The following is a 25,000-nucleotide window of genomic DNA, read 5'->3' as shown; positions in this document are numbered from 1 at the left end:
GTCTGTCTCACTCATTTGCTTGTGCAAAAAGCTAATTTCTCTATAGGAACTTGAGTTTTCTGGTTCTTTTCTCTGTAATTGTCACATAAGGGATGGCTTGATGCATAATGAGCATTGCCATTTTACAGAATAGAGTGAAAACAATCGTTTTCATGCAGCTAAGATTGTTTCAATTTGCCCACAACAGTTAGAAACTTTAGGACTTTAGACCAAGTGAAATTTCCAGATGAATTCCAGATTACAATCTGACCAGTTTGTGGCTAAGTCTTTGCAGTGGGGACTAATAATAATTTATTAATTGTATCTGTAAATTGTCAATGATTTTAGTTTTCATTCTACTTATTTACACTCTTAATCACAAAGGTAAAAGGAGTTAAAGAAGATTTGAATGATTTTTTTTTTGTTTTGAATGATTTGGGTTGTTCTTGGTATTTGCTACTTATAACTATAACTGGTAGATTTGAGTGGGGAGCAATAAGTTGCTGAGATTTCTCTTGCATGTTGATACTATAGCGGCAGATACTGACTAAGCAATCTTTTGAATTCTCATTTCACACCACTCCTTAACTAATCAAACATGAACCAATCATTTAATTTGACAGTTATATTACGCTGACTATCATATGTCATTGTAATATAACTATCATCATGATAGTTAACTTCCAGCATTTTAGTCAGCAATGTGCATTTAATAAGTTGAATTCTATGCCTTGAGTAGGAATGCTTTAAACTTGCAACCCACTGCAATGAATAAAATTGTGGGTATACATGAAATGAATGCAGACAGCTAAGAGAATCTAACTTTTGTTTCTGTAATCTAGTCTTTTTCCAAATTCATAAAATGTTTCACTTCTGACTGGGATGTGTCTACAAAATGTGGTTCAGAGCATTGAGGGAAAATAGAGGACAAGGGATTGAGATAACTGTAATGAAACATAATAAAGGAGAAAATTTGCAATAAAATGTACAATATTATGATGCTGAAAACATCCCTCTTCACAGGGCGTATTAGAGAAAAGTTGATGTGGCTTAAGTAGGAAATAACCTGAATGATTGGTTGAAGGCTAAAAGTTCGGGGATTGAATTCTAGAGTAGAAGCTTGGCTACCAATATTGGAAGAAAGGATACATAGAAAGAGTCCTGAGTTCTATAGAGCTGGAGTGGTAGTGAGGAGCAAAACCATGAAGAGATGATTCCACCATTCCGCCACAAGCAAATATTTAATTTTAAAAATATATATCCACTTCCCATTCAAAAGTTATTTAACCCATTTCCACTACCCATTGTGAGAGAGATCAAACAAAAAGTGCTGAGAAAAATTGGCAACTATCTCTGGAGTATGTGTTAGGAATAATTTGTGCTTTTTTTGTTGTCTTCCACTGATACCTGGAAAAGTAATGTTTTTTAATTTATTATTGTCACATGCACCTAGGTGCAGTGAAAAGCTGCCTGTACTGCATGCAAAACAAAAAGATCATAACATAAAATGCATTAGGGTACTAGTACAGAGCAACAAATACAATGTTATGGCTGCAGAGAAGGTGCACGAAGAATGAAATCAACATTAAATTGAAAATTTGAGAGATCCATTCAGAAATCTAATAATAACGGGGAAGAAGCTGTTCTTGAATCTGTTGGTATGTGTTTAAGCTTTTGTATCTTTCTTTCATGTTGAATAGACTAGATGTTTTTTGTGGCCTTAATTTTTTTTTGTTTCTATATTCAGGGCCTGTGTGGAGATTTTTGTATATAATGTGATTTATAACTTGGTGCCTTAGCTTACAGGCTTCATCAACATAGCTGGCTAGTAATTTTACATTTATACATTACTTTTAACTTTGGGTGCATGGGACATTTTTCTCAGAGAAGTTTTGAGTATCTTATAAATAAGCTTTGTGTCTAATCACTTTCCAATATTGTGTCCAGATGGCTATCCTTTGTGTATATCTAGGTGGAGAATTTTGCAGAGGATTTACCTACAAAGGTCATCATTTGTAAACCTGTCCTGCTGTCACTTAATGTCTATGCATTCATTGTTTCTCTCTGGTGTGGGGAACACAAGATAGCAATCTGGAACTAAAATCTTGGCTGTCTTTTCTTTAACGTTGTCTCTGAGAATAATTACAGTGCCTCTGTGATTCTAAAATCCATTAGCTCAGAATAGACAGACTTAGTAGCTCAGTGCCACACTGGATGAATATTGGGTGTAGCAACTGAGATATTGGAGAACTTTTTTTTTTAAATTTTAAAAAGAAACTTCTTTGAGACTGTAAAACATGACCGGCCATAAACAGATGTGCAGTAGTGTAATGGAATCCTGTAATAACTTTTAAATAGGTAAATGAAATGATGGTGGCAAAGAGGTAATATAACTGGAAGAGTAATCCAGAAACTGAAGCTAATATCTTGGTGACAAAGTCAAACACCATCATGGCACCTGGTGAGATTTAAATTGGATTGTGAAAAAAAATCTGGAATTCAAAGCTATTAGTCACTATGACCCTATCAGTGAGGTTGTAAACAGCCATTCTGGTTCACTAATATTCTTTAGGGAAGGAAATCTTCTATCCTTTTGTGATTCCATACCCACAGCAATGTGGTTGACTCTTGATGATCTTCTGAAATGACCTAACAAGCCACTGACTTCACGGGCAATTAGAGATAGGCAACAAATTCTGTCCTAGCCAGATGAGATACCTTTATCCTGTGAAGCAATAAAATGTGGCCTTTGGGTGAGACAGAAATTGGAATTGTTTGTGGAAGCCACTGCAAGCCCGTCAAGTGAGGTATGAAAGAATGACCAGCACAAGTGTAATTATTACTTGTCGCAAGAGAAATGTTAAAGCTGAAAGGCGTAATTAAGTGTTCGTAGTCAGTTTTCCTCTGTGGGTGTTTCTTACTGCTAACTGGTGCTCCCAATAACAAGACATGAATGCCATCCCATCTTTAGCTGCATTAACCAATTTGCTGTTTATCTTTTCAAATGGGCAATTAAACCTTTTGAAGGGATAGTATCTTAGCCATGGCTGGAGATTTGGGGAAGGGAGGAGTACAGGAAAAAACTTGTCAGAGATCAGAATTACTACGGCAAATGGTTCTTCTGTTGGCAAAGAATAATGTCGATTTCTAATATATAGAATCTAATTATTTTGTTAGTACCTTTGGGAGATTAAAAACATGTTTGAAAAGTTAAATGTATAAAAATTACATGCAGTTTCGTGCACAGCCCTTTCAATGGGAAAGGGAAATAACTTCAGTTTCTGGGAAATTTAATAGCAGGTTAATTTTAATATGTCTTAAATGAATATTTCTTTTAGAATCAAAGAGCTGTACAGCATGGAAACAGACCCTTTGGCCCAACTTGTCCATGCTGCCCAGATATCCTAAATTTAGTCCCATTTGCCAGCATTTGGCCCATATCCGTCTAAATCCTTTCTATTCATAGACCCATCCAGATGTCTTTTAAATGTTGTAATTGTACCCGCCTCCACCACTTCCTCTGGCAGCCTATTCCGTACACACACCATCCTCTGCTTGAAAAAGTGTTGCCCCTTAGGTCCGTTTTAAATCTTTCTCCTCTCACCTTAAACCTATGCCCTCTAGTTTTGGACTCCACTACCCTGACGAAAAGACCTTGGCTATTCACCCTATCCATGCTCCTCATGATTTTATAAACTTCTATAAAGTCACCCAACCTATTCAGCCTTTCCCTATAGCTCACACCCTCTAATGCTGGCGACATGCTTGTAAATCTTTTCTGAATCCTTTCAAGTTTTACAGCATCCCTCCTATAGCAGGAGAGCAGAACTGAATGCAGTATTCCAAAAGTGACCTAACCAATGTCCTATACAGCTGCAACGTGACCTCCCAACTCCTACATTCGATGTACTCATTTTTGACTCCACTCCTCAACAGGGGTGGATAATAATAAAAAGAACTGCACAAACTGAAGTCATGTGATGTACTTGCCCTTATTTTCCCTTCAGTAAATGTAAACTGCAGCCATAAATGTAATGGCAGCAATCAAACAAGAAGTTGAATTTAAATAAAACTTTGGAAATTTCTCTTCACAGAAAAGTAACTCTAAATATGTGATGCAATGAAAGTTAACTGCTGAGCTTCACTGCAAAGTTATGGAATGGCATTCTTCTGCTCTGTAACAATTTGGCTCGTTGAACCTGAGTCAACTTTGAAAGAACAACTGGCTTGCCCCTCCATTCACTTTGCCTTTTCTCCGTAATCCTGTAAACTTATTTTCATTAGATGCATATTCAATATTCTTTTGAAAGTCATGATTGAATCTGCTATCACCACCCTTTAACCTGATGCTTTTAAACATTGAAATATGGAGTAAGCATGCAGGAATAAGCAATTTGATCCCTCGAACCTGCCCCGTTATTCAATGTGATCATGGCTGATCATAAAGCTCAATACCCTAATTCCACTCTCCTTGGTCCCTTTAGCCACAAGTTATATGTATCTCCTTGAAAACACACTTTCTGTGGCAGTGCATTTCACAGGGTCACTACTGTCTGGGTGAAGAAATTTGTCCTCATTTCAGTCCTACCCCTTAGCCTTAAACTGTGACTTCTCATTTTGGACCCCCAACATCAGCAACATCCTCCCTGCATCTAACCTGTTCAGTCCTGTTTTAAAAAAAAAAGTTATAGGTTTCTGTGAGATTCCCTCTTGTTCTTCTAAAGCCTGAACTTCTGTGATGTATCACTTCCTGTTGTAAAAACATTTTTTTCTCATGTTTGGATTTTTATTTTTTGCAAATCACTGATTCTGCAACTGTTAATCATTCAGTCCTAAAGAGATCCCAATGCATAGAGTTGGTTCGAAGAAGCATTTTAACTGCTCAGTTTTACAATGCAGGAAGATTGAAGCTGGGTCAGTCAGGTGTGGGCATCCTTGTCTCATAACAGATGCAATGAAAAATATCTTTTTATATAAAATTAGTGCATTTACACAACATGAAAGCAGCTCCAGTCCTCAATCTTAAATTTTAGTTTTAAAGTTCTTCACTAAGTATTCTGACCATTTGCCACTCAATCAGAAGTTTAGCTGACCATTGAGTACCAGTTACCTGCCATGATAAAGCTTGCATGCATGTTTTAAAATAACACAATAGTGCATGAGTACAGATTATTATTTTTGTTGCAGTGGGATAAAAAGGGTTTAGAAATTTTAGCTGAATCTTCTGAATAAATATACTCCAGCTTTGCAAGGCAGTGGCCAGCTGTTAATTGCATTGGCATTCTTTCAGCGATGATTGGGTTTGGACTTTCACTTTTACCACTTTGTCTTGTGCAGCCATGTTATTTATTGCAAATGTCAAAAGATATATTGTACTCCCCGATATCTGCCAACATAACCTGTTTGGGAATTATTTGACAAGGCATTACTTTTTAATCTTTTATACATCTGTTATTGAAAGCTCGAAAACCGCTTGTTGGAACCTGTAACAGCTTTGGTAATCTCTATCTTTGAGTGGAAGCTAAGTTTAATTGAAATAAACTGGATCTTAAATACTAATGTCTAAAAATAGATAGTTGCTTTCTATAAAAATAATTTGCTGCCTTGCTGCAGAGGAACTGTGTGAACCAGTCACTGTTCTTCTTCCCCTAACGTATTTTGAATTTGGTTCCTGTGTTATTGTAACATCTTCAAGCGGCTGTGTTTATCAGAAATATTAGTCAAGGAGCAAATGAGTTGATAAGAGGTTATACTGTGCATAGAAATCCTCTAAGATTTTAAGATTGCTATCTACAGACTAAATTAAGAATGACATGGACATTTTTTTTAAAGGTGTTCCTCGTGGAGCAAAACATATCAGCCTTTATTTTTATCCCTTCGCCCCCTCCCCTTTTCCACCAGCATATAAGGAAGAGTTGGGTGAAGTGTTAAAATTTGGAAAAATGAAATCTTGTTTTCAATTGTCTGTCCCACTTAAAGCAAAATGGGCACCTATTTAAGATGTAAAAAGTCATGGGCTGATGTTGCCCACTTCGGTGTTAATAGCAAGCTAGGGGAATTCCACATTGTCAGCTTCCTGCCAAGAGAATCATGGTGGGTGGGGGAAGAAGAGGGGAGGAGCCAACTGTCCAGAAGAGGCCAAGATAGATGTGAACTCTTTTTTTTTTTTTTTCCCTCTCTATTGTGCAAGAGCAGAATAGTTCTCCCCAGGTGTTCCCTAAATATTTCCCGCTCCTCCACATACTGAGAGCATGAATGGGGTGTTACTATTTTTCACTGAGTTATGCTAGCCTGGTAGCTCTCCTGTTACTATTGCCTTCCCCTGATTTGTGTGCAGCAACTCGTGGAGTCAGCTTGGGTGAAACGTTAAGAACATTGTTTCTTCAGTTGTCTTGCTATTATGACACCTACTTCTTGAGCCCCCCTTATTGACCAAAAAAAAGCTAAGATATCTCATTGAGAGGAGGCCTGCACTAATCCTGGAGACTAGGATTTGTGTTACATATCTCTCCTCTAAGGGATACCTAAGCTAGGGGTTTCTTGGACTGGGAATAAAATATTATTGTTTGAAGTATTAAGAGCTCATGTCTTTGGTGACTGACATAATTGAGTGTAAAATTGTCATGTGTCAGAAAATACCTTGTTGACATCTCTATGCCTTTCTACGACTCTTTGCTATTTTCAGTTGGGAACATTGAGTATTTAGTGCAACGTTGCCATGTTTGCAGAAATTTCACCATTTCTGTTCCTCATGACTTCAACTATACTGAAATGTGCTCTGGTAAAGATACTTTTACATCTGCTTTTGTGATATATATTTTCATATGCAATACTTGTGAATTGAAATTACAGAAAACTAGTCAACCCATTGTGCCTGAGCTGCTGCAGGATCTTTAACTGGAGCTAATTATTCTCAAACTAGATTTCTTTTTCAAATGTTTGTTCAATATAATTTAAAATTGTTATAGTCCGTTTCAATGTCCACTTGTAACTAACTCGAAATATATTCTAACTCCTAATGTTCTCTCCATTAATAATTCTTATTGATTTGCCAACCAAAGCTTTGGCTGTTTCTAATCCATTTTTTTGAAAGCCACCTTGGATTTCCTTAACTTCTCAAATCTTTTACCATGGTTGTAATATTCCTTAAATAATATTGCATGTGGAGCTGCAGAGAATGTTCCATCTGTGGACTAACTAATGGCTTGTGCAATTTTAACATGAATCAATGCCACTTATTTGGCTAGACCTCTGGTATGCTTCCTCAGTCTGCCATGCTGGTGGTTTGGTTTTAGGTGCAACCTTTTATATAATTCTTTCTATGCCTATTTCCAAGTAACTTTTTGATAAGTAGGAACAGAAATGTTTTACATGGCATCCTGAGACACTATTATTGACATCTTCCCAGTCCAAATTTCAATATTTCATAATGCAGGTATCCTCTGTAATTTGTTTTCCAGGGAAAAATTATTCTAGGCCAGGTTCCCTTTTATCCAAAAGGAATTAAATAAATTCCAATTCATTATTTTCAAAGCATTCTCTAACCTTCAAGTCATTTACTTGTCCTTCATTACCTATCCTCCATATGGACTATTCAACATTTTGATAAAGAAACTAGTCCTGGATGCATTCTAAGAACCTTTCTTCATTTAATCACTGATCTTTGTCATAAGATCACCTAACTTAAATAGTTATGTTCCTCATTGTTAATATTGCAAATGCATTTTGCCTACAGATCTTGTTTTTGATTTGTTTGCCACTCCTGTGTATTTTGCCCCCTTGGATATGCTTTTTATAATGCAAAAAATTTCTCCATTTTCATTGCAACATCACAGAAAAAGCTTATTGGTCTTTATCACGTTGCTGTTTGTGGGATCTTGCTATGTAGAAAATGGCAAAAGTATTTAATCAACTTTTAATGTGAGTTGGGAAGTCCTTGTCGTAGAAGCGATCATAAAATCCTTGTAGCACGGAAGCAGGCCATCTGGCCTATTGAGTCCATACCGACCCTCCAAAGAGCATCCCGAATGTTCTTACTATTCCCGTTGGTGCGTTATGATCTTGTTTATTCTGCACATGTGCCAAACATAACTGCTAATTATTGAGCTAGAAGATACTGCCCTTGGTCCATGCTGCAGAAATCCCTGTCTTAGCCACCGGCTCCTGCCCGCTTCCTGAGCATTGAGTCTGAGCCAAGCATTTCCCATAGACCCTGAGCTGAGCTCTTCATCCTGTATCTCCTCTATGACCAAAACCATCAACTTCCACTTCTGTAACATTGCCTATCTCAACTTTATTGTCAGCAAATGAGCTGAAGCAATACTCTCACTCTGCTTTATCACCGAAATACTCAACTATCCAGTACTCTTCTGGTCAGTCTCCTTTCTGTAATCTTGAGCATATTTAAAACTCTGCTGTCTGTATGCTAACTTGCATCATCCATCACCTCTGAGATACTGTAGTCCAGCAGAATGTCTATTTTTAAATTCTGATTGCTGTTTTCAAATCTTTCCAAGGTCTCGCCCCTCCCTATCTCTCAGTAACCTCTTGCAGCCTGGCAACCCTCTGATAAATGCATTTAACCTCATGAGTTTTGGTTGGTCCATTGTTGATGTCCATCTCTTCAGCTGCAGAGACTCTAACCTCTGGAATACCATTCCTAAATCCCTCTGCCTTTCATGTCCTTTCTTTAAAATGCTGCTTACAAACCTAATTCCTTGACACAATGTTTATCACCTGTCCTATTATTTGCTTTAGGGTTTGTGTCAAATTTTGTTTGAAAGTGCTCATTTGAAGCTATTAACGTTGCTCTATATCGAAAATTGTTGTTTGCTCTGTGCCCTTAATGCATGATGAAATTTATGGAAAGGGGTTTATTATGTAAAATGTTGCTACTGCAGTTTTATCAAAATAATCTGCAGCTGATTGATTAGAACTTTTCTAACATCTGTGCAGTATTTGTGGTGTTTTGGCAATATTTGCAAGCTCTGGTGTTTCAGTGCTGATGCCAGTTTGAGCAGTGACATTTTCTCCCTTTTCGAACGTAGATTCGTAGAAGACGTCTTGCACGGCTGGCTGGTGGACTGACTTCACAACCTACCACTCCACTTACCTCCCCACAGCGAGAAAACCCACCTGGAGTGTCTACAGCAACACCAAACATATCTCAAAATATGGCCCTAAGTGTACAGAGCATGACTCCTGCCACATCTCCTATTGGAGCAACAGGTATGGGAGTGTGAGGTAGTTGGATCTGATTGAGCTAAATTGCTAGCAGTTTCGCAATTGGCTAGTGGGGTTTAATCTTGATGTTCATTCTGTAAAAGCAATACACAAAAGCTGGAAAATTTTTCTTTCCCGTTTATCTCAAGGTTGTAAGCTGATGGCTTCTTGTGGCAGTCAAGTACACATTTTGTTTATGGTCAAGTTATAAACTTTCCTATCTGTTGATCCAAATTAAGGCAGGAGGTATATTTAATAACAATGCTGCATTTAATATGTCGCTATTTGTGGCAGAAACTGGGGAGTTTCAAACATGGATTGTAGAAAGCCTGTCATGACCTGAAATAATTGAATTTTAACAGGGGCAGGAGAGTTTTCCATCATGTCAAATGCTTTATTTAAAACATTGTTTCTGTTTGCTGATTATATCTACTTCATTGTCGCCATTTTTAAAGCTTCGTTTTTCATTAAATAATTTGGTTTTCTGTGTGTACAACAAAACCTGAATCAATGTATGCTCCCAAAAACATAATCAGTGGTTTGTACAGTGGGTCCAGTTCCTAGCAGTTCCGAATAGCTTGTATTGTTAAATAAACAAGTGGCATTCTATAATTCTGGACACCTGCAGAGTCCAAATTGGAGCAAATGAAAGTTTATAACTTGACCCCAAACAAGTTTACAAAAAAAGGAAGATTTATATAGATTGCAGGGTCTCTAGGTGCTATGTGTCCAAACTTTGCAACTTAAAGTATAGGACATGACTTGACAGCACAATTTGAAACCTACAGACTGAATATATGGTTGTGATGGTTATTCTTGCCAATGGATAGATGCTGCTGAATTCATTTTATCCCTCTTTTGGTATCAGGGTTTGATTCTGCTCCACTCCCTAGAACTGTGATGTCCACAGGTACCCAAGGTTGTATTTCCCCTTCCCTGCCCAAACTTTGACCAGCATGTAAACCCCACGCCCACCAAATAAAACATTCTTCCTGCAGCTGCTGTCCCTGCATTTAGCAATGTTTGAATCCCCCTTGCAGTTGTTATCACTATGTATAGTGACCATATTGAAAAGCGGGATGCCTACATTATTAAAAAAGGCATGTTCATAACCTGTCCTTGGATGGTCCACACTTTACAGGCTTGATTGTGCTTTAATTCACTTGTTGATTTTGAATCTCTTCTCTATCCTTTTTTTTAAAAATCCAACAGTTAAATGTATTTTCACCAAGGGTGTAGTTATTTTTATTGTACTGGTGCTAACAGACAAACGTTAGAGTTTTTGAGAAGATTTGTAGCTCGGGTTGTGGATTAGGTTGTAGACTTGCTTGCTGAGCCAGTGCGTTTGGTTTTGTCACCCTGCTAGGTGACATCGTCAGTGCTTCTCCAGTGAAGCGTTGGTGTTCTGTCCCGCTTGTTATTTATGTGCGTCGGTTTGCTGGGTTGCTTGGCATTACTTCGGTTCTGTTTCTCAGTGGTTTGTACAGTGGGTCCAGTTCAACGTGTTTGTTGATGGAGTTCTGGTTGGAATGCCAGGCCTCCAGGAATTACCTGGCATGTCTCCGTTTGGTTCGTGCTATTATGGATGTGTTGTTCCAGTCAAATTCGTGTCCTTCTTTGTCAGTGTGTATCAAGACTAGTGAGAATTGGTTGTCTTTTGGTGGCTAGTCGGCGTTCATGTATCCTTATTGTCAGTCGTCTTCCTTGTTTGGCCTATGTAATATTTTTCAAACATGGAAGAAAACTGACAATAAGGATACACGAATGCTGACTAGCCACCAAGAGACACGATCAATTATCACTAGTCTCGATATACACGGACAAAGAAGGACACAAATTCGACTGGGACAACACATTCATAATAGTATGAGCCAAACACAGAGATGCCAGGGAATTCCTGGAGGCCTGGCATTCCAACCAGAACTCCATCAACAAACACGTTGAACTCGATCCAGTGTACAAACCACTGAGAAACAGAACCGGAAAGTAATGCCAACCACCCTAGCAAACCAAGGCATATAAGTAACAAGAGGGACAGAACACCGACGCTTCACCGGAGGCGCACTGAAGATGTTACCTAGCAGAGTGACAAAACATCTGCAATCAAACGCACCAGATTGGCGAGCAAGTCTAAAACCTCAACAGACAAAGGTAATTGAGAATTTTTTTCTCTTCCAAAAGTCAGGTTGCTGATAACTTAAAGCAAATTGGTACATGAACCTATAACCAGTGGAGTGTTGAAGTGAAAAGGTTTAATTTGGTTTTTATCCTTGACTAAGATCTGTCTTGGGAACTGTCGTACCTGGCACGTAGAACTTACTGAGCTGACTGCAATCTAGTATTAAAAGTATTTTGATTTATTGAGATCAATAGCTGGTAATAGGATTAAAAACAAGATTTTAAAACAAAACAGTTTGTTTTGAAATGTTACCACTTCTGTTGAAATGAGGTGGCCAACTCAGAACTGTGGAACCAATTTTGATGTCATGAAGCTGATCTAAATCATTCTAGTAGTTCAAGTTGCCATAGAACTTAACCATTATTGTTCTTTGTTTTTAAGGTGGCCTGAAATGAAAATGCACATCATAAGTCCTGTCTAAATAGCACTAGTTGATGCAGTGGCTCAAATTATTTTCATGAATTTAGATGGATAACATTTTTTTTGGATTAGGAAATCAGTGGAATGTGTTTTTGATCCCTAGCTTGTTGCCACTTGACTTACCCACATCAACATGCTTGTACTTACCTTCAACACACCACCTTCCCGTATTTTCCACCATCTCTGGTCATTCATCTAAGTATTATAAGACTCCGGTTTGATAACACAAATGTTTAAATAATGTTCGCCTCTCACCGTTCATCTGGCAAAGCATGAAAATTTTGTGGGCCCTCTCTTTTACTTGTTTGAAATCCCAGTGACTATATGAATTTCTGGACTTTGGCTTTGTCTTTAATACTTGGGAGATTTGTTGCTTCACTGATGGGAAGTGAGTGCTGGGAATTGAGCCCTGCTTCTACCAGCCATTAGCTGTTTCAAAGTGTATCTATTTTATTTAATTACCAAAGCAGTCAATTTGTTTCTTTTTAATTAACGATTGTATCCAGAACAAAAGAGGCTTGCAGCAGGTTTCTTCAATAAACACAAAAATAACTTGTTTATTATAAGCAAGCTTATTCTTTCAAAACTGACAACTAAATTACTATTTGGAACTGATCTATATCCTCTTAATCCCAGACACACAACTTCACATATTTGACCAGACAGAACAATTCTGTAGAGTTAATGTGTCCTTTTTTTTTTAAGAAGGCACATGGAGGTTTGGTGAAATATCCTGGTGAGCTACACATCTGAACTCAAAAGGTTAGAAAAATGGGAGACTTGTTACAGACCAGTCAATTTCCACTCGTTGAGATCACAATGTGGAAAGCCATAGAATCAACAAGATCTCCAAATCAGATTTCAGTTCAATTAGAAGTGACAAATCAGCTTCCAGCATTTAAGAGGAATTTAAAGGTATTGATCTCAGGAACAATAAGGTTTCCAGAAGATTCTTTGTTGAGAGAGATCTGAAAAGCTTGTCCTGTTGTACAGTTTAGAGACAAAAAAACTGCAAATGCTGGAATCCAAGGTCGACAAACAGGAGGCTAGAAGAACACAGTAGGCCAGGCAGCATCTGGAAGAAAGGAGCAGTCAACGTTTCTGATATTACCCTTCTTCAGGACTGGATGTGGGGTTACCTCCTTCCTTCCATTCCACCTTCTGACCCCCGCTTTCAGCCTCCAACTGACTTCGTCCATCCCATCAACCAACCAGGTCATACCTACTATCAGTGTCGACCTATCACCACCATTCCGCTACATCCTCAAACACTTCTGCCAACTCCAATTAGACTCCAGAAGCTGGAACATCATCTACTCCCCACTCCTGCCTTTCTCAAGGACCAATCCCTTCGCCACTCCTTAGTTCGTGCCACACTCCCCACCTGCCTGGTACCTTACCCTGTAACAGTAAAAGATGCAACACCTGCCCACACACCACCTCTCTCGCCTCCATTCAGAGCCCTAAACAGTCCTTCCAAGTGAGACAGAGCTTCACCTGCATCTCCTCCAACCAGTCTATTGCATCTGGTGCTCCTGACGTCGTCGTCTTTGCGCCGGTGAGACCAAACGTAGACAAAGTGACGGTTTCGCCGAGCATCTTTGCCTGACCCGTAACAGCCAACCTAACCTCCCGGTCACCACCGTTTCAATTCCCTGCCCCACTCCTCCGATATGTCTGTCCTCAGCCGCCTCCAATGTCTCAGCAACTCGGAAAACAGATTTGAAGGACAACACCTTATCTTCTGTCTGGGCACCCTACAGCCTGGAGGACTCAACATTTGAGTTTTCCAATTTCAAATAATCTCGCCACCCATCCCCTGCTCCATTTCCAGCCCCACTCCTGGTGCTGTAAATAATGTAATTTCTTTACGAAGGTGACGTTGCTTAATCAATCCTGGCAAGCCTTTTGAACCTATTTAATATTCAAGCAGGCTGAACGTTTGCACTTTTAAAAAGTGTAATACTGCAAAATGTGAAGTTATTTATTCTTACCTTAACTGAACTCTTTACCTAATTACTTTTTTAACTTGTTGACGAAATACTGGGATACGTTATGTGCAGCTTGGTTACATCTGTCTTTTGGCGTTGATTGGCAGATGGACACTGTGCATTAAATGCAATTCTCATGTGTAACACCAAGAATGAGTGATCGAGTCACTCCTTTATGACGATTTAAGAACTTGAATTCCATCCTGACGGGGAAAAAGAAATTGGCATCAGTAACATTTAGCATGCAGCTGTTGGGATTGATATTAAAAGCTCGGCTGGTTCACCCTTTTGTCTAAGGATACACGCTGTCTTTGCTTCAGCTGAACTGAGACTCTGGTCCCCCTCAGTCCTCATAACTGGCCTTTGAAATAGCAACCCAATAAGATGGTGGTATAAATGATACAAGCATGTACAACTTGCCAAGGACCCCCACTTTCCAAGAATGAATTAAAGGGAAATGTATCCTCCAGCTGTAAGATATCGGACACTGAACAAGTGTGTATTGTCAAAACATTGCATATATTACATGCTAGATATTAAGAACAATGCCACAGGAGATTAACTGGCATGGAATAAAAGATAAAATGTTAAATAAAATATTGCTTTATGAAGAATCGGGAGAAATTTTGCAGAGTTTTCTGCCAGGAAGTTATTTTGGTTCAGTATATTGCAGGACAAACAGCACAGGATCTACAGAAGAAATGTGCAAATCTTGATGTTGGTTTTTAAACTGTGTGCACCGCATCAGTGATGTTTCTCCCCAGTTCATACCATACTTACTGACTGGCTTGAGTGCCAACCATTACCAAAAGTGTTTACGGTTTCTTTGATTTGCAGCTCTGTCCTTTATTTTTTCCTATTTTTTCCTTTACTGACCTGATGTCCTTTTGGCTGGATTGAATTTACCTGACTTTCAATCGGCTGAAAAGCTGTGAGTGGAATAAACCCAAGGTGGAAAATCCCTACTGCGCTCCTGACAGATCCACAAAGTTTCTGTTTGTCTCATGAGAAATGCATTCCAATCCTTTAAACACAGTTCAGAGTTTAGCTGAGTAGGAAGCGAGGGTGAGGAGGGCCTCTCCAATGTTTGCAGCTGACTATTGCTTATTCAGCTAAAACTGCTGATCTTGTTAGGCCTGCTAACTCATTTGTAAGCAAATATTTGGAAACCCAACTCCTGCTCATGATAAGATCTGGATCCAGATCTTATCATGCGCAGGAGTTGGCTGGTCAACCATCAATTGTCCCCTAAAGCATTGCAGGTATATCTGATTCTAGTATTAGGTTACTAAATCTGCTGTTGCGAATTAACTCAATTTTAACCTTCCATTGCGAGGCATGTCATTCAAAGTCAACTTGACTGCTGCCTTGATTCTGGCCATTGCATTGAGGGAGAATAGGTATTAGAAAAGTGATAAATGTGCGTTTGGGCCTTTGTGACCAGCAGATACATGAAACTGCATAGTGAGTACTACAATCCTACAACATGTCCACACCAGAGGTACAAAGCTTCAGAATAAACTAGTTACCTCTATGAAATCTAATCAAGGTAACTACTGAATGCTGTATACATGGACACAGTTTTATATCCACCCTCCATGCTGGAACAGCTGCTGTACCAAACTACCTTTTTCTCATCTACTGAATAATATATTTTTGCCATTAGCATGCTGGAAGGACCATACAGGATGTACTGGATAACTTGACGTCTAAATGTTTGAAGTACATTGCTGCATATCAGCATAACCCCAGATGGCTTGAAGGATTTTTGGTAGAGATGTGCCTGTCACAAGACTGATATGCCTTCCAGGGTGCTAAGTGACAGGTCAATGTAAAGGAGACCTCTTGACTAAAAGCAAAATGCTGCATAATTCTGGAAATCTGAAATAAGAACAAAGTGCTGGAAAATTTCAGGTTTGGCAACATCTGTGGAGAGAGAAATGAAGTTAATGTTTCAAGTCCAATATGCACTCCTGTTGTTCTGTGTGCTCGTTTAGATGAATTACCATACCCCGAGATTTGTCGGTTTTAGCCATCTCACTCCGGTAGAATATTTTGTCATTCCTTTGTTGGGAACTACTACACAGTCACCTTTTTCCCTGAGCCTATTTGTCTCTTTGCTGAAGCAGCTTACCGGAGTAAAGCCAATATCCACTTACTAAGTCAAAGGTGATTAAACCTCAAGTCTGCGTTGATTTCCTGTTTTCAAACATCACAAATTGATCAAGTTTGAAGTGAGGTTTGGAGTTATTGTTGATAAATCAACATTTGCCATTCATTTGAAATTTAAACTCTCCAGTGGTGGAGTTGACATTTATTATGAAAGCAAAAGGTGGTGGAGTATGCTTCTATTCCCCTCCACACGAAGGAATTATACCATGTTGTCTCGGTGCAGCACTGTTGGTATTCTGATTCCTCCAGTTAGGAGTAAAAAATAGATACAACATTTGTTTTAATGAAAAGCTGCTGCTTTTTAAAGACTGAAATAAAGTTTAATTTCTGAGTGATTAGTGTTTGAATTCTGCCTGTCTAGCAAGCAGTGGAGGCTATATCGTTGAATATATTCACAACTGAGTTACTGAGGGAGTCTTTGATCAACAGTAGAGTCAAGGGTTATAAGAGATGGGCAGGAAAATGGAGTTAAAAGCAGATCAGGACAGCCATGGTCTTAATAAATGTTAGAACAGGATCGAGAGGCCAAAAGGCCTATTGCTGTTTTTATGTCCTCTTCCAGTGTTGGATACGTCTGTAACTGAATGTCATCTGTTTTATCAGGTGTTGCACATAGAAGCCAGAGCAGTGAAGGGGTGAGCTCACTCAGCAGTTCCCCATCAAATAGCCTTGAAAACCAGTCTCAGAGTCTCTCCCGATCTCAGAGTATGGATATCGATGGTGTGTCCTGTGAGAAAAGGTAATCAACCTGTATATTGACAGGCTTCAAATCTGTATATGTCCTCTGTGTGTAATCCATTAAAGGTTAATTTGAAGAAGCAATGATTGAACAGGAGGGTTAGAAAATTAAAAGCTGCTTTCTCAAAACAAAACAATTTTGCCCATGAGATAGAGTTAAGGAGAATCCAAACAGATTCTATAAGTACATTAAGGGCAAAAGAGTAACTAAGGACAGAATAGTGCCCCTTAAAGATCAACGTGGCCCACAAGAGATTCGTAAGATAATAATGAATATTTTGTGTCAGTATTTACTGTAGAGAAGGATGTTGAAACTAGAGACCTTGGGGAAATAAAGTGATGCCTTGAAAAGGGTTCATATTACGGAAGAGATGGTATTGGAAGTCTTAAAACACACAAAGGTAGCTAAATCCCTGGGACCTGTTCATGTACTTCCTGGAATTTTATGAGAATCTAGGGAAGAGATTGCTGGGCTATCATCGACAGCCATGGGTGAGATGCTGGAAGCCTGGAGGTTGGCTGAAGTGGTGCCATTATTTAAGAAAGGTGGTAAGGAATACCCAGGGAACTATAGACTGATGAGCCTTCCGTTAGTGGTAGGTAAGTTGTTGGAAGGGATTATGAGGGACAGGATTTACATGCATTTACAGAGGCACAGACTGATTAGGGATAGTCCAATGGATTTGTGTGTGGGACATGTCTTACTGACTTGAGTTTTTTTGAAGAGGTGACAAAGATGATTGAAGGCAGAGCAATAGACATGTCTGTGTCGACTTCAGCAAAGGGTTCAACAAGGTTCTGCATGCTAGACTGGTTAGTAAGGTTAGATCACGTGGAATCCAGGTGGAGCTAGCCAATTGGACACAAAATTGACTTGAAGGCAGAAGACAGGGTGGTGGTAGAGGGTTGCTTTTCCAACTGGATGCCTGTGACCTGTGGTGTGCCACAAGGATTGGTGCTGGGTCTGCTGTATTATGTCATTTTATGTAAATGACTTGGATGTGAATTTCAGGGGTATGGTTAGCAAGTTTGCAGATGACACCAAAATAGGTGGTGTAGTAGACAGTGAAGAGCATTATCACAGAGTACAATGGGACCTTGATCAGATGCGCTGATGGGCCAAGGAGTGGCAGATGGAATTTGGTTTAGATAAGTGAGGTGTTGCATTTTGGTAAGGCAAGCCAGGGCAGGACTTATACAGTTAATGGTAGGGCTCTGGGGAGTGTTGCTGAACAAAGAGACCTAGTTCCGTGAAAGTGGAGTCATAGGTAGACAGTGATGAAGAAGGCGTTTGGCGCGCTTGCCTTCATTGGTCAAAACATTGAGTGTAGGAGTTGGAATGTAATGTTTCGGCAGTATTGGACCTTGGTGAGGCCACGTTTAGAATACAGTGTTTGTGTTATAAGGGGACATGAATAACCTGGGGCTTTATTCCCTGGAGCGTTGGAGGCTGAAGGTGACCTTTATAGAGGTTTATAGAATCATGAGGGGCATGGATAGGGTGAACAGCCACGGTCTTTTTCCTTGGGTGGGGGAGCCCAAAACTAGAGGGTATAGATTTAAGTTGAGAGGGGAAAGATTTGAAAAGGGACCTGAGGGGTAATTTTTTCAGATGAGGATGGTGTGTGTATGGAATGAACTGCCAGAGGAAATGGTGGAAGTGTCTAAAATTATGACATTTAAAAGGTATCTGGATGGGTATATGAGTAGGAAGGGTTTGGAGGGACATGGGCCAAGTGCTGGCAAATGGATCTAGGTTAGTTTCGGAAGTCTAGCTGGCGTGAACTAGTTGGACTGGAGGGTCTGTTTCCTCTGCTGTATGACTCGATGACTGAAGATTTTGGCTCACAAATTTGTAATTCCAGATAAACAATGTGCTAATTATCAATGCTTCCTTACGGCAGATTATTTTAATATGTTTTATTGAAGAGCTTGAAGTAAATCTGTAAATGATAAGTTTTGGTAACTGCATGAATCCACAATTTAAGATCATCTAAGAACTTGAATATTATGTGGTAAATGTAATAACATTGGAGTGAATGGCAGTTGCAGGCTTTGGCAGAACATTAATATCAACAATACTTACTGCAACAGAGAAGGGAAAACTGAGCTGTAGACAGTGGTTTCTAAGTTAAAGTTGCAACAAGTTAATAGTTAATTACTACATGGATTAAGTAATGTGTTTCTACTCTAAATAGCATGTCTCAAGTGGATGTAGACTCAGGAATTGAAAATATGGAAGTTGATGAGGGTGATCGGCGGGAAAAACGGAGTTTGACTGATAAGGTACTGTTACTTATGCTTGTGAATTTTGTTACCTAATTTTGCAAGGGCTTGCTATTAATGGCAAAATTTTAATGTGTTTAAAGCTGTGTTGTCAAATTCTCCTTTTCCTTTCTTAAGTCTGAGATTTGAGTATGGTTCAGGGAAAACTAAACCTGTTTTTGAGCTGTGGAAGATTGCTAATGAATAATGAATAAGTTTAAATCTCAGCTCCCATTTGAGTTTCAACTGTTTGAAGAGTTTTGAGGTCCTGACTGCTCTGCTTGGTGATATAGCAGTTGAATGGTTATGTCACTTGGATGTGGGAGAATGAGCATTTGCTTTTGTCATCTTTAAAATAGCAAACCCTGCTGATCTTGATGCAGAGTGTACTTTGAATAGACACATTTTGCGCCAAAAATTTATGTAGAAATGTTTACCTTTAAAGTCATAAACTTTCAGTGAATAAATTTCAATGGCATTGCTCATAGCAGATTTAACTTATCAAACCTATCATAATGAAATATTGATGGAAAAATGTGAATTATTGGATTGTACGTAAACCCTGGAAATATTAAATACCTTTTGTACTTGATTGGATAGATTTGCCTGAAATTGAATCTTCTGTGCAATTAAAGTTTTTGGACCTGATTATTACCCCATTAAATGTTTTTCACCAGGGTGTGAGATGGAACTACAATCGAGATCTTTTGTTTTAATCAATGTTTTCTGGCACTTTGATTCTGTCTAATGACTTACATTTTCAACTTTTTGAACGAGCAACTCTGCTATTGTGGATACTTGCTAACTGCGCCCGTCAATCAGTGACAGCTGCTTTTGTTTTTAGGAACCCTCATTGGGCTCAGATGTGTCAGAAGAACAAGCACTTTTGCTGATATGTAAAATCTTCCGGGTCTCTTGGAAGGAGCGTGATAGGGATGTAATCTTCTTACCTGGTCTGGCTGCAGAGTTTAAACAGAATGCAAAAGAAGGTGAGAACTAGCAACAGTAATGACTTGTCTGGAGTAACCTTTTCACAAAGCCCTTTTCAACCAACGACAGTATTCAAGGGAGATTGGAAAAGTCACACACTTCCTTTTTGTTTGTGTCTTGCCTGTCATACCAGTTGTTTGTTTGATGTCAGATTTCTGTACGCCACACTGTGTTTAAGCTGTTTCTGTCCTGCATCCCCCTGTTTTAATAAATGTTTAGCATCTAGGAGCACATTTGCTGTTCACACATTTGTAATAGAACATGTATTGTGTGGACTTCTCCAGTCTCGGGGTAAATATTGACTTGTAACTAAATCTCCAGCTAGCTAGTATTAAAGTAAATTGCAGTGTTCATTTGTTGAGGGGAAACTATCTCCTCAGTTTTTCCTGTAGGATTAAGTAAGAGTAATCTGATCTCTAGCTTGAGAAGCATGAAGTTGCGAAGCAGCTGAGCAAATGAGGTGTGAGAAATATACTAACTTTAAAGGAATCACATTCAATATTGCCTGTTAGTGGACTTTTTTTTTGTTCTTTTAGTTTTTTCAAATTGGAAAGACTTGATCGGCCAGATTCTAATGGAGGTTCTGATGCTGTCCACTCAAATGCCGGAAGACAACCCATTTGCCAGTTTGACTGCCACCTCTCAACCTATTGCAGCAGCTGCAAGGTCACCTGACAGGAACTTGCCTCTTAACCCTCCATCGAATCATGGAACAAGTCCGATGTTTTGCAGCCCAGGTTCTTTTGGTGCCGGTTCTTTATCGAGGTAAGTATAATAAAAGTCCTGATGTTTTCTGGTCTGTTCAAAAATTTACAAGTAAATTAAAGATGTGGAGTGGTATACATCTTGTGGATTTTTAAAAATTAGAATAAAAATATCAAAAATGGCAAAACATGGGAGATGGTGTAGTGAAATAACCAATTGCAATTTTCAAACTCTTTGTTACTCTCTGCAAGTCTTCTACAGATGACTATTCATGATATTGGCCATTTTTGTAATTTGAAACCTTATTTGTAGAAGAATTTTAAAGGCTTTTGAAAAAGAAAGCTTGTGTATTCCGCTTTAATCTTTCTGATTAACCTTTTTCTCTTTGTGATTTAAATTTGCTGAATCTGCCTTTTCTTGCTTCACTTTTATTGTTTAAAATTTTGTCATCCCATCCATTGACTGTGATTTAACTACTCGTTTTTTCTAATAGCTAAAGATGTGGGTGTGATTAATAATTGTCCACTGGAAAAACCTCTTATTGACTTGCTGCTGGACTTTTTTCCTGATTGATATTTCCCATGTAATGGTGCACTTCTTCATTTACCTAATTGTTAACACAAAGAGCTTTATTTCTTTTGGAGAATGTGGGAATGTCAAGTGCTCACATTCCTAATTTGATGCAATATTGTACCATTTGACTCCAGTAATTGGCAAAATTACAATATGAAATAAGTATGCATCACATGATTTAAATCTAGGCATTTTTACAGCAATTGGCTCAGATTTTTAGCATTGCTACAAGTCTAGCAATTATAGGTTTGCGTTGGGTTTCATGCTGTGTTTATATTTTTAGGAAATGATGAGTAAACCACTGCATAACAAGTAATTGAGGTATAATGGACATGTCCTAGTGGTTTGTTTTTTTTTAGAATTTCTTATTTATAAGAGTCACTTCAATTTTTTTTTTAAGGAATGTGAGGGAGAAAGAGATTTATTCTTCATCTATTTTTGTCTGCAGTAGTTTCAGTTGCTGATTAGCTAGTTCCTGTGATGTCTGCTAGCCATGTATCATCATGCATCTGTAGTCCACACTGAGAGGAGGAGCCCATGACACACAACTAAGATTCATGGTAGGAGAAAGGCTGGTCATGAGACAGAATAAAAACTATTGGTTTTTATTCTGATTTGTAAAAATCCATAAATAAGTCACTTCTAAATTAAATTTGTGTTGGGATGCCACTGTATAGGGATTGGTCGGCTCTGTTAGCTGGATGGCTGATTTGTGATGCAGAGTCATTGCCAACAGTGTGGGTTCAGTTCTCACACCAGCTGAGGTTACTGTGAAAGACTCTCCTTCTCGCCTTTCCTAAGGCATGGTGCCTGAGGTTAAACCACCAGTCATCTCTAATGAGAGGGTGATGCTATGCTCCTCTGAGACTATGGCAACTTTACCCGTTATCCTTTTATATTTCATTCTCACAGAATCGGAGTTAATGTATCACACTCTCCATTTTAGTCTTCAGTTGAGGGGACACAACGGATTAATGTAACGGAAGATTTTTTCAAACTGTAGTTATTTTCAGTAACATTAAACATCGTTGAATAAATTCTCCTTGCCAGTCAATTCCTAGGCCTCCAAGTTCTGGGCAATGCATATTTTTGACTTTAAATATACTTGAGGCAGTGTTGAGATACTTTCAACCAACTGTTTCTGATAATGTGGACACAAATTCCTGTATTCTAGAATGAGACAGCTCATTTCATGCAAAACCATATTTCTTCTCCATAACATCACTACTGCAATTTAATATGAAGTATTATCAAAAATATCTTGATGTCGCCCATTAGTTACTTAATAGTTGAAGTAGTGAAGGGGGAAAATAGCACAATCGTAATGATTTAAAATCTACTTTATTGGTGTTTGTGTACCAGTGATGATGTAGAAATAGAGTGTAAGCTTTTGTGCTATTGAATATGAATAAGCTTTTCATGACTACTCTCAAAATGAGCTTATTTTATGATTTCCCATGTATTATAAGAACTTTGCTTAATTCATTGTGACATCATTTGCAGAGCTAATTGGGATTAAATGCTTCCACTGCATTTGACTGCAAATATGTGGAAGTGCAAATGCAGAGCGTTTCTACTGAAACTCTAGTATTACAAACATGGTAATTTTTTTCACATGCTGTTTTCATTTTTCTCTCTTCCTTCTTTCTAATTTCTCTCTGTCTCAATATTCTAGTCTATATGGAGCCAGCCCAAGTTCTCGATCCTTTGCAGCAAGCCATCCTTCCAAGATTGCAGGCAGTGCGAATCAGCAGCCTAAGTTTGCAAGCCCTGTTTCAGTGATGCCCAGTTCTCCATGCCAACGTACTATGGTTACTTGTTCATCCTCCACTCAGGCCAGTTCTTCAGGACAGCCATCATTGACCATGAGCTCCCCACCCTTATTCTCAACTTCTCCCAGGCTAAGGAATGTTGGTACAAATCCATTGCCAATCACACCTGCCTCTTCTAGTGCACAAACTGTGGCCAGTAGCCCTTCTTCAATCCAAATGAGTTCTCCAAGGCAACGACCCACCGTAATGGGTCCACCATTATTTCCAGTCACTTCTCCAGCAACTTCCCGTTCTTCTGCACTGAGCCCGCTACCACCTAGGTATTGTGTCAAATTATAAAAAAATCATATTGAGATTTTTAAATATTTTGATATTGGAACATTTTGTTCTAAATTTTGTAGTTTTATTTATGCAAAATATGCAAATTTAAGGTACTATTACAGAAAGTTGCAGGGACACCAATTAAAATTTCAATGCACTTGAACTTTGTTTTAGCATGAGAAATTTAAACTAAGATTTTAAGTTGTTTTCTAACAAGGGCCTCGTGTTTGGAGGGTGCTGAATATAGCAGCATTTCAAAAAAAATCTACTATGCTTGGAGAGTAGATGTGTATGAAGACGATTCTGTGTTCCATAGAAGCCCAAATTCTGCTGATGACAAGATTGAATAATTCTGATATCAGCTCAAGAAACCTAGCCATTAAATGTTTTACTTCCAGCATTCTGCACAGTAATAATAATCAAATACGCGCAAGATGAATGGGATACATTTTAAGTTTGAGGATACAAAACAGCAATATTCAATTGTGAAAGATGTGACTGAGGAAAACTGAGAGGGCAGCAAATAAAGTATCTGATGGGGAAACAAGAGAAGCTTTCATGTATAAATCTGTTGATAAACAGGGACAGATTCATAGAGCAAGCTTAAGAAACTAGTCAAACGTTTTTAGAAAAAAGCATTAAGGTATGAGGAATATAAAGTACATCATGCAAGGAGTCTCTGATGCGTACAACTGCTTTTCTTCCTTCAAATGAAATTGCATAGAATCACTTTTGTCATGATGGGTTGGCTATTAGTTATACAACATCAGACCCCTTCAGTAGTCATGAAAGTTACAGCATGTAGAATTCATTAGTAATGAATTTCATAGTTATAGAAATAACTTTATTGTAGGACTTGATTGTTTAATACACTTGTGCATTACATTTAAGCACAATGCATCAAGCAGAAACAAATTAATTAATCTTGGTCTGTGTGCTAAATATCTTGATCTTCCCTCTGGTAGTATCTACAACAACCCCTTTTCCCTTCTCCTCTTCGCTCTTTCTGATTTACCTGAGGACAGCAGTGATGATGATGACGATGATGATGAGGAAGATGATGTTGATTTGTCTAGTGTCCAATTCGGTTCCAGGTATTGGTTGTACAAGCCTGGCAGCTTTTATTATAACGGGCATGGGTTAAGCATTTAAGTGTGCAACTAACAGTGTGGTTTTGTTTTGGTTTTATAAGTAGCTGCAGTAGGTAACTTGTATTACCTTCACTCCTTTGTTCATTATCACATGTTCTTTCGCTTTTTCTCATTAGTACACTGCTTTGTTTGAGTTTTGAGCTTTTGATTGGTGCTGTAAATGCTGTGCTGGGAAATAGATAGCTGGAGAGTGAACCCTGTTGGTGTAACACAGTTGAAAACACAAGTAAACTTACCAGTAAAAAGTGAAATTCCTTTCCTCTTAGTTGGTAGACCAGATGCAAGGATGTGTACAGCTGCAGTCCCAAATAACACTACCTCCTTTGTTGTTTATTAAATGTTGACTGCTTAATGGTGTGGATTATGATTGCAACACAATGACTTTTCATTCATGATGCTGCATGCTGGGTCTGTAATGTACTGTGCTGGTATTTTGCCCTTGAACTCAAGTAATTTCTGCCACTTTGAAGCAAGTTGAAGTATTGCAGTAACAGATACTCATCTGCAGTCATAGGTATGAAT

At 38.6% G+C, this 25,000-nt stretch overlaps 1 protein-coding gene across 1 annotated transcript; it reads left to right on the top strand.

The window, feature by feature from the left end:
• Window positions 1-9,026: 9,026 nt before the first annotated feature.
• On the top strand, window positions 9,027-24,421 carry LOC125481462 (ubiquitin conjugation factor E4 B-like; the record flags this gene model as incomplete). Its single annotated transcript, XM_048593037.1, has 7 exons — window positions 9,027-9,207; window positions 16,567-16,702; window positions 18,900-18,987; window positions 19,811-19,955; window positions 20,493-20,721; window positions 22,910-23,326; window positions 24,293-24,421. Coding segments are annotated over 7 exons (1,325 nt in total), but the record flags the coding sequence as incomplete, so codon positions are not given.
• Between the last annotated feature and the right edge of the window lie 579 nt (window positions 24,422-25,000).

The sequence above is a fragment of the Rhincodon typus genome, unplaced genomic scaffold (assembly GCF_021869965.1).
Source record: "Rhincodon typus isolate 14 unplaced genomic scaffold, sRhiTyp1.1 hic_rhity00002250, whole genome shotgun sequence".
Lineage (NCBI taxonomy): Eukaryota > Metazoa > Chordata > Chondrichthyes > Orectolobiformes > Rhincodontidae > Rhincodon > Rhincodon typus.
The sequence above is the reverse complement of the archived record's forward strand: the minus strand, read 5'-3'. Positions and strand labels throughout refer to the sequence as shown.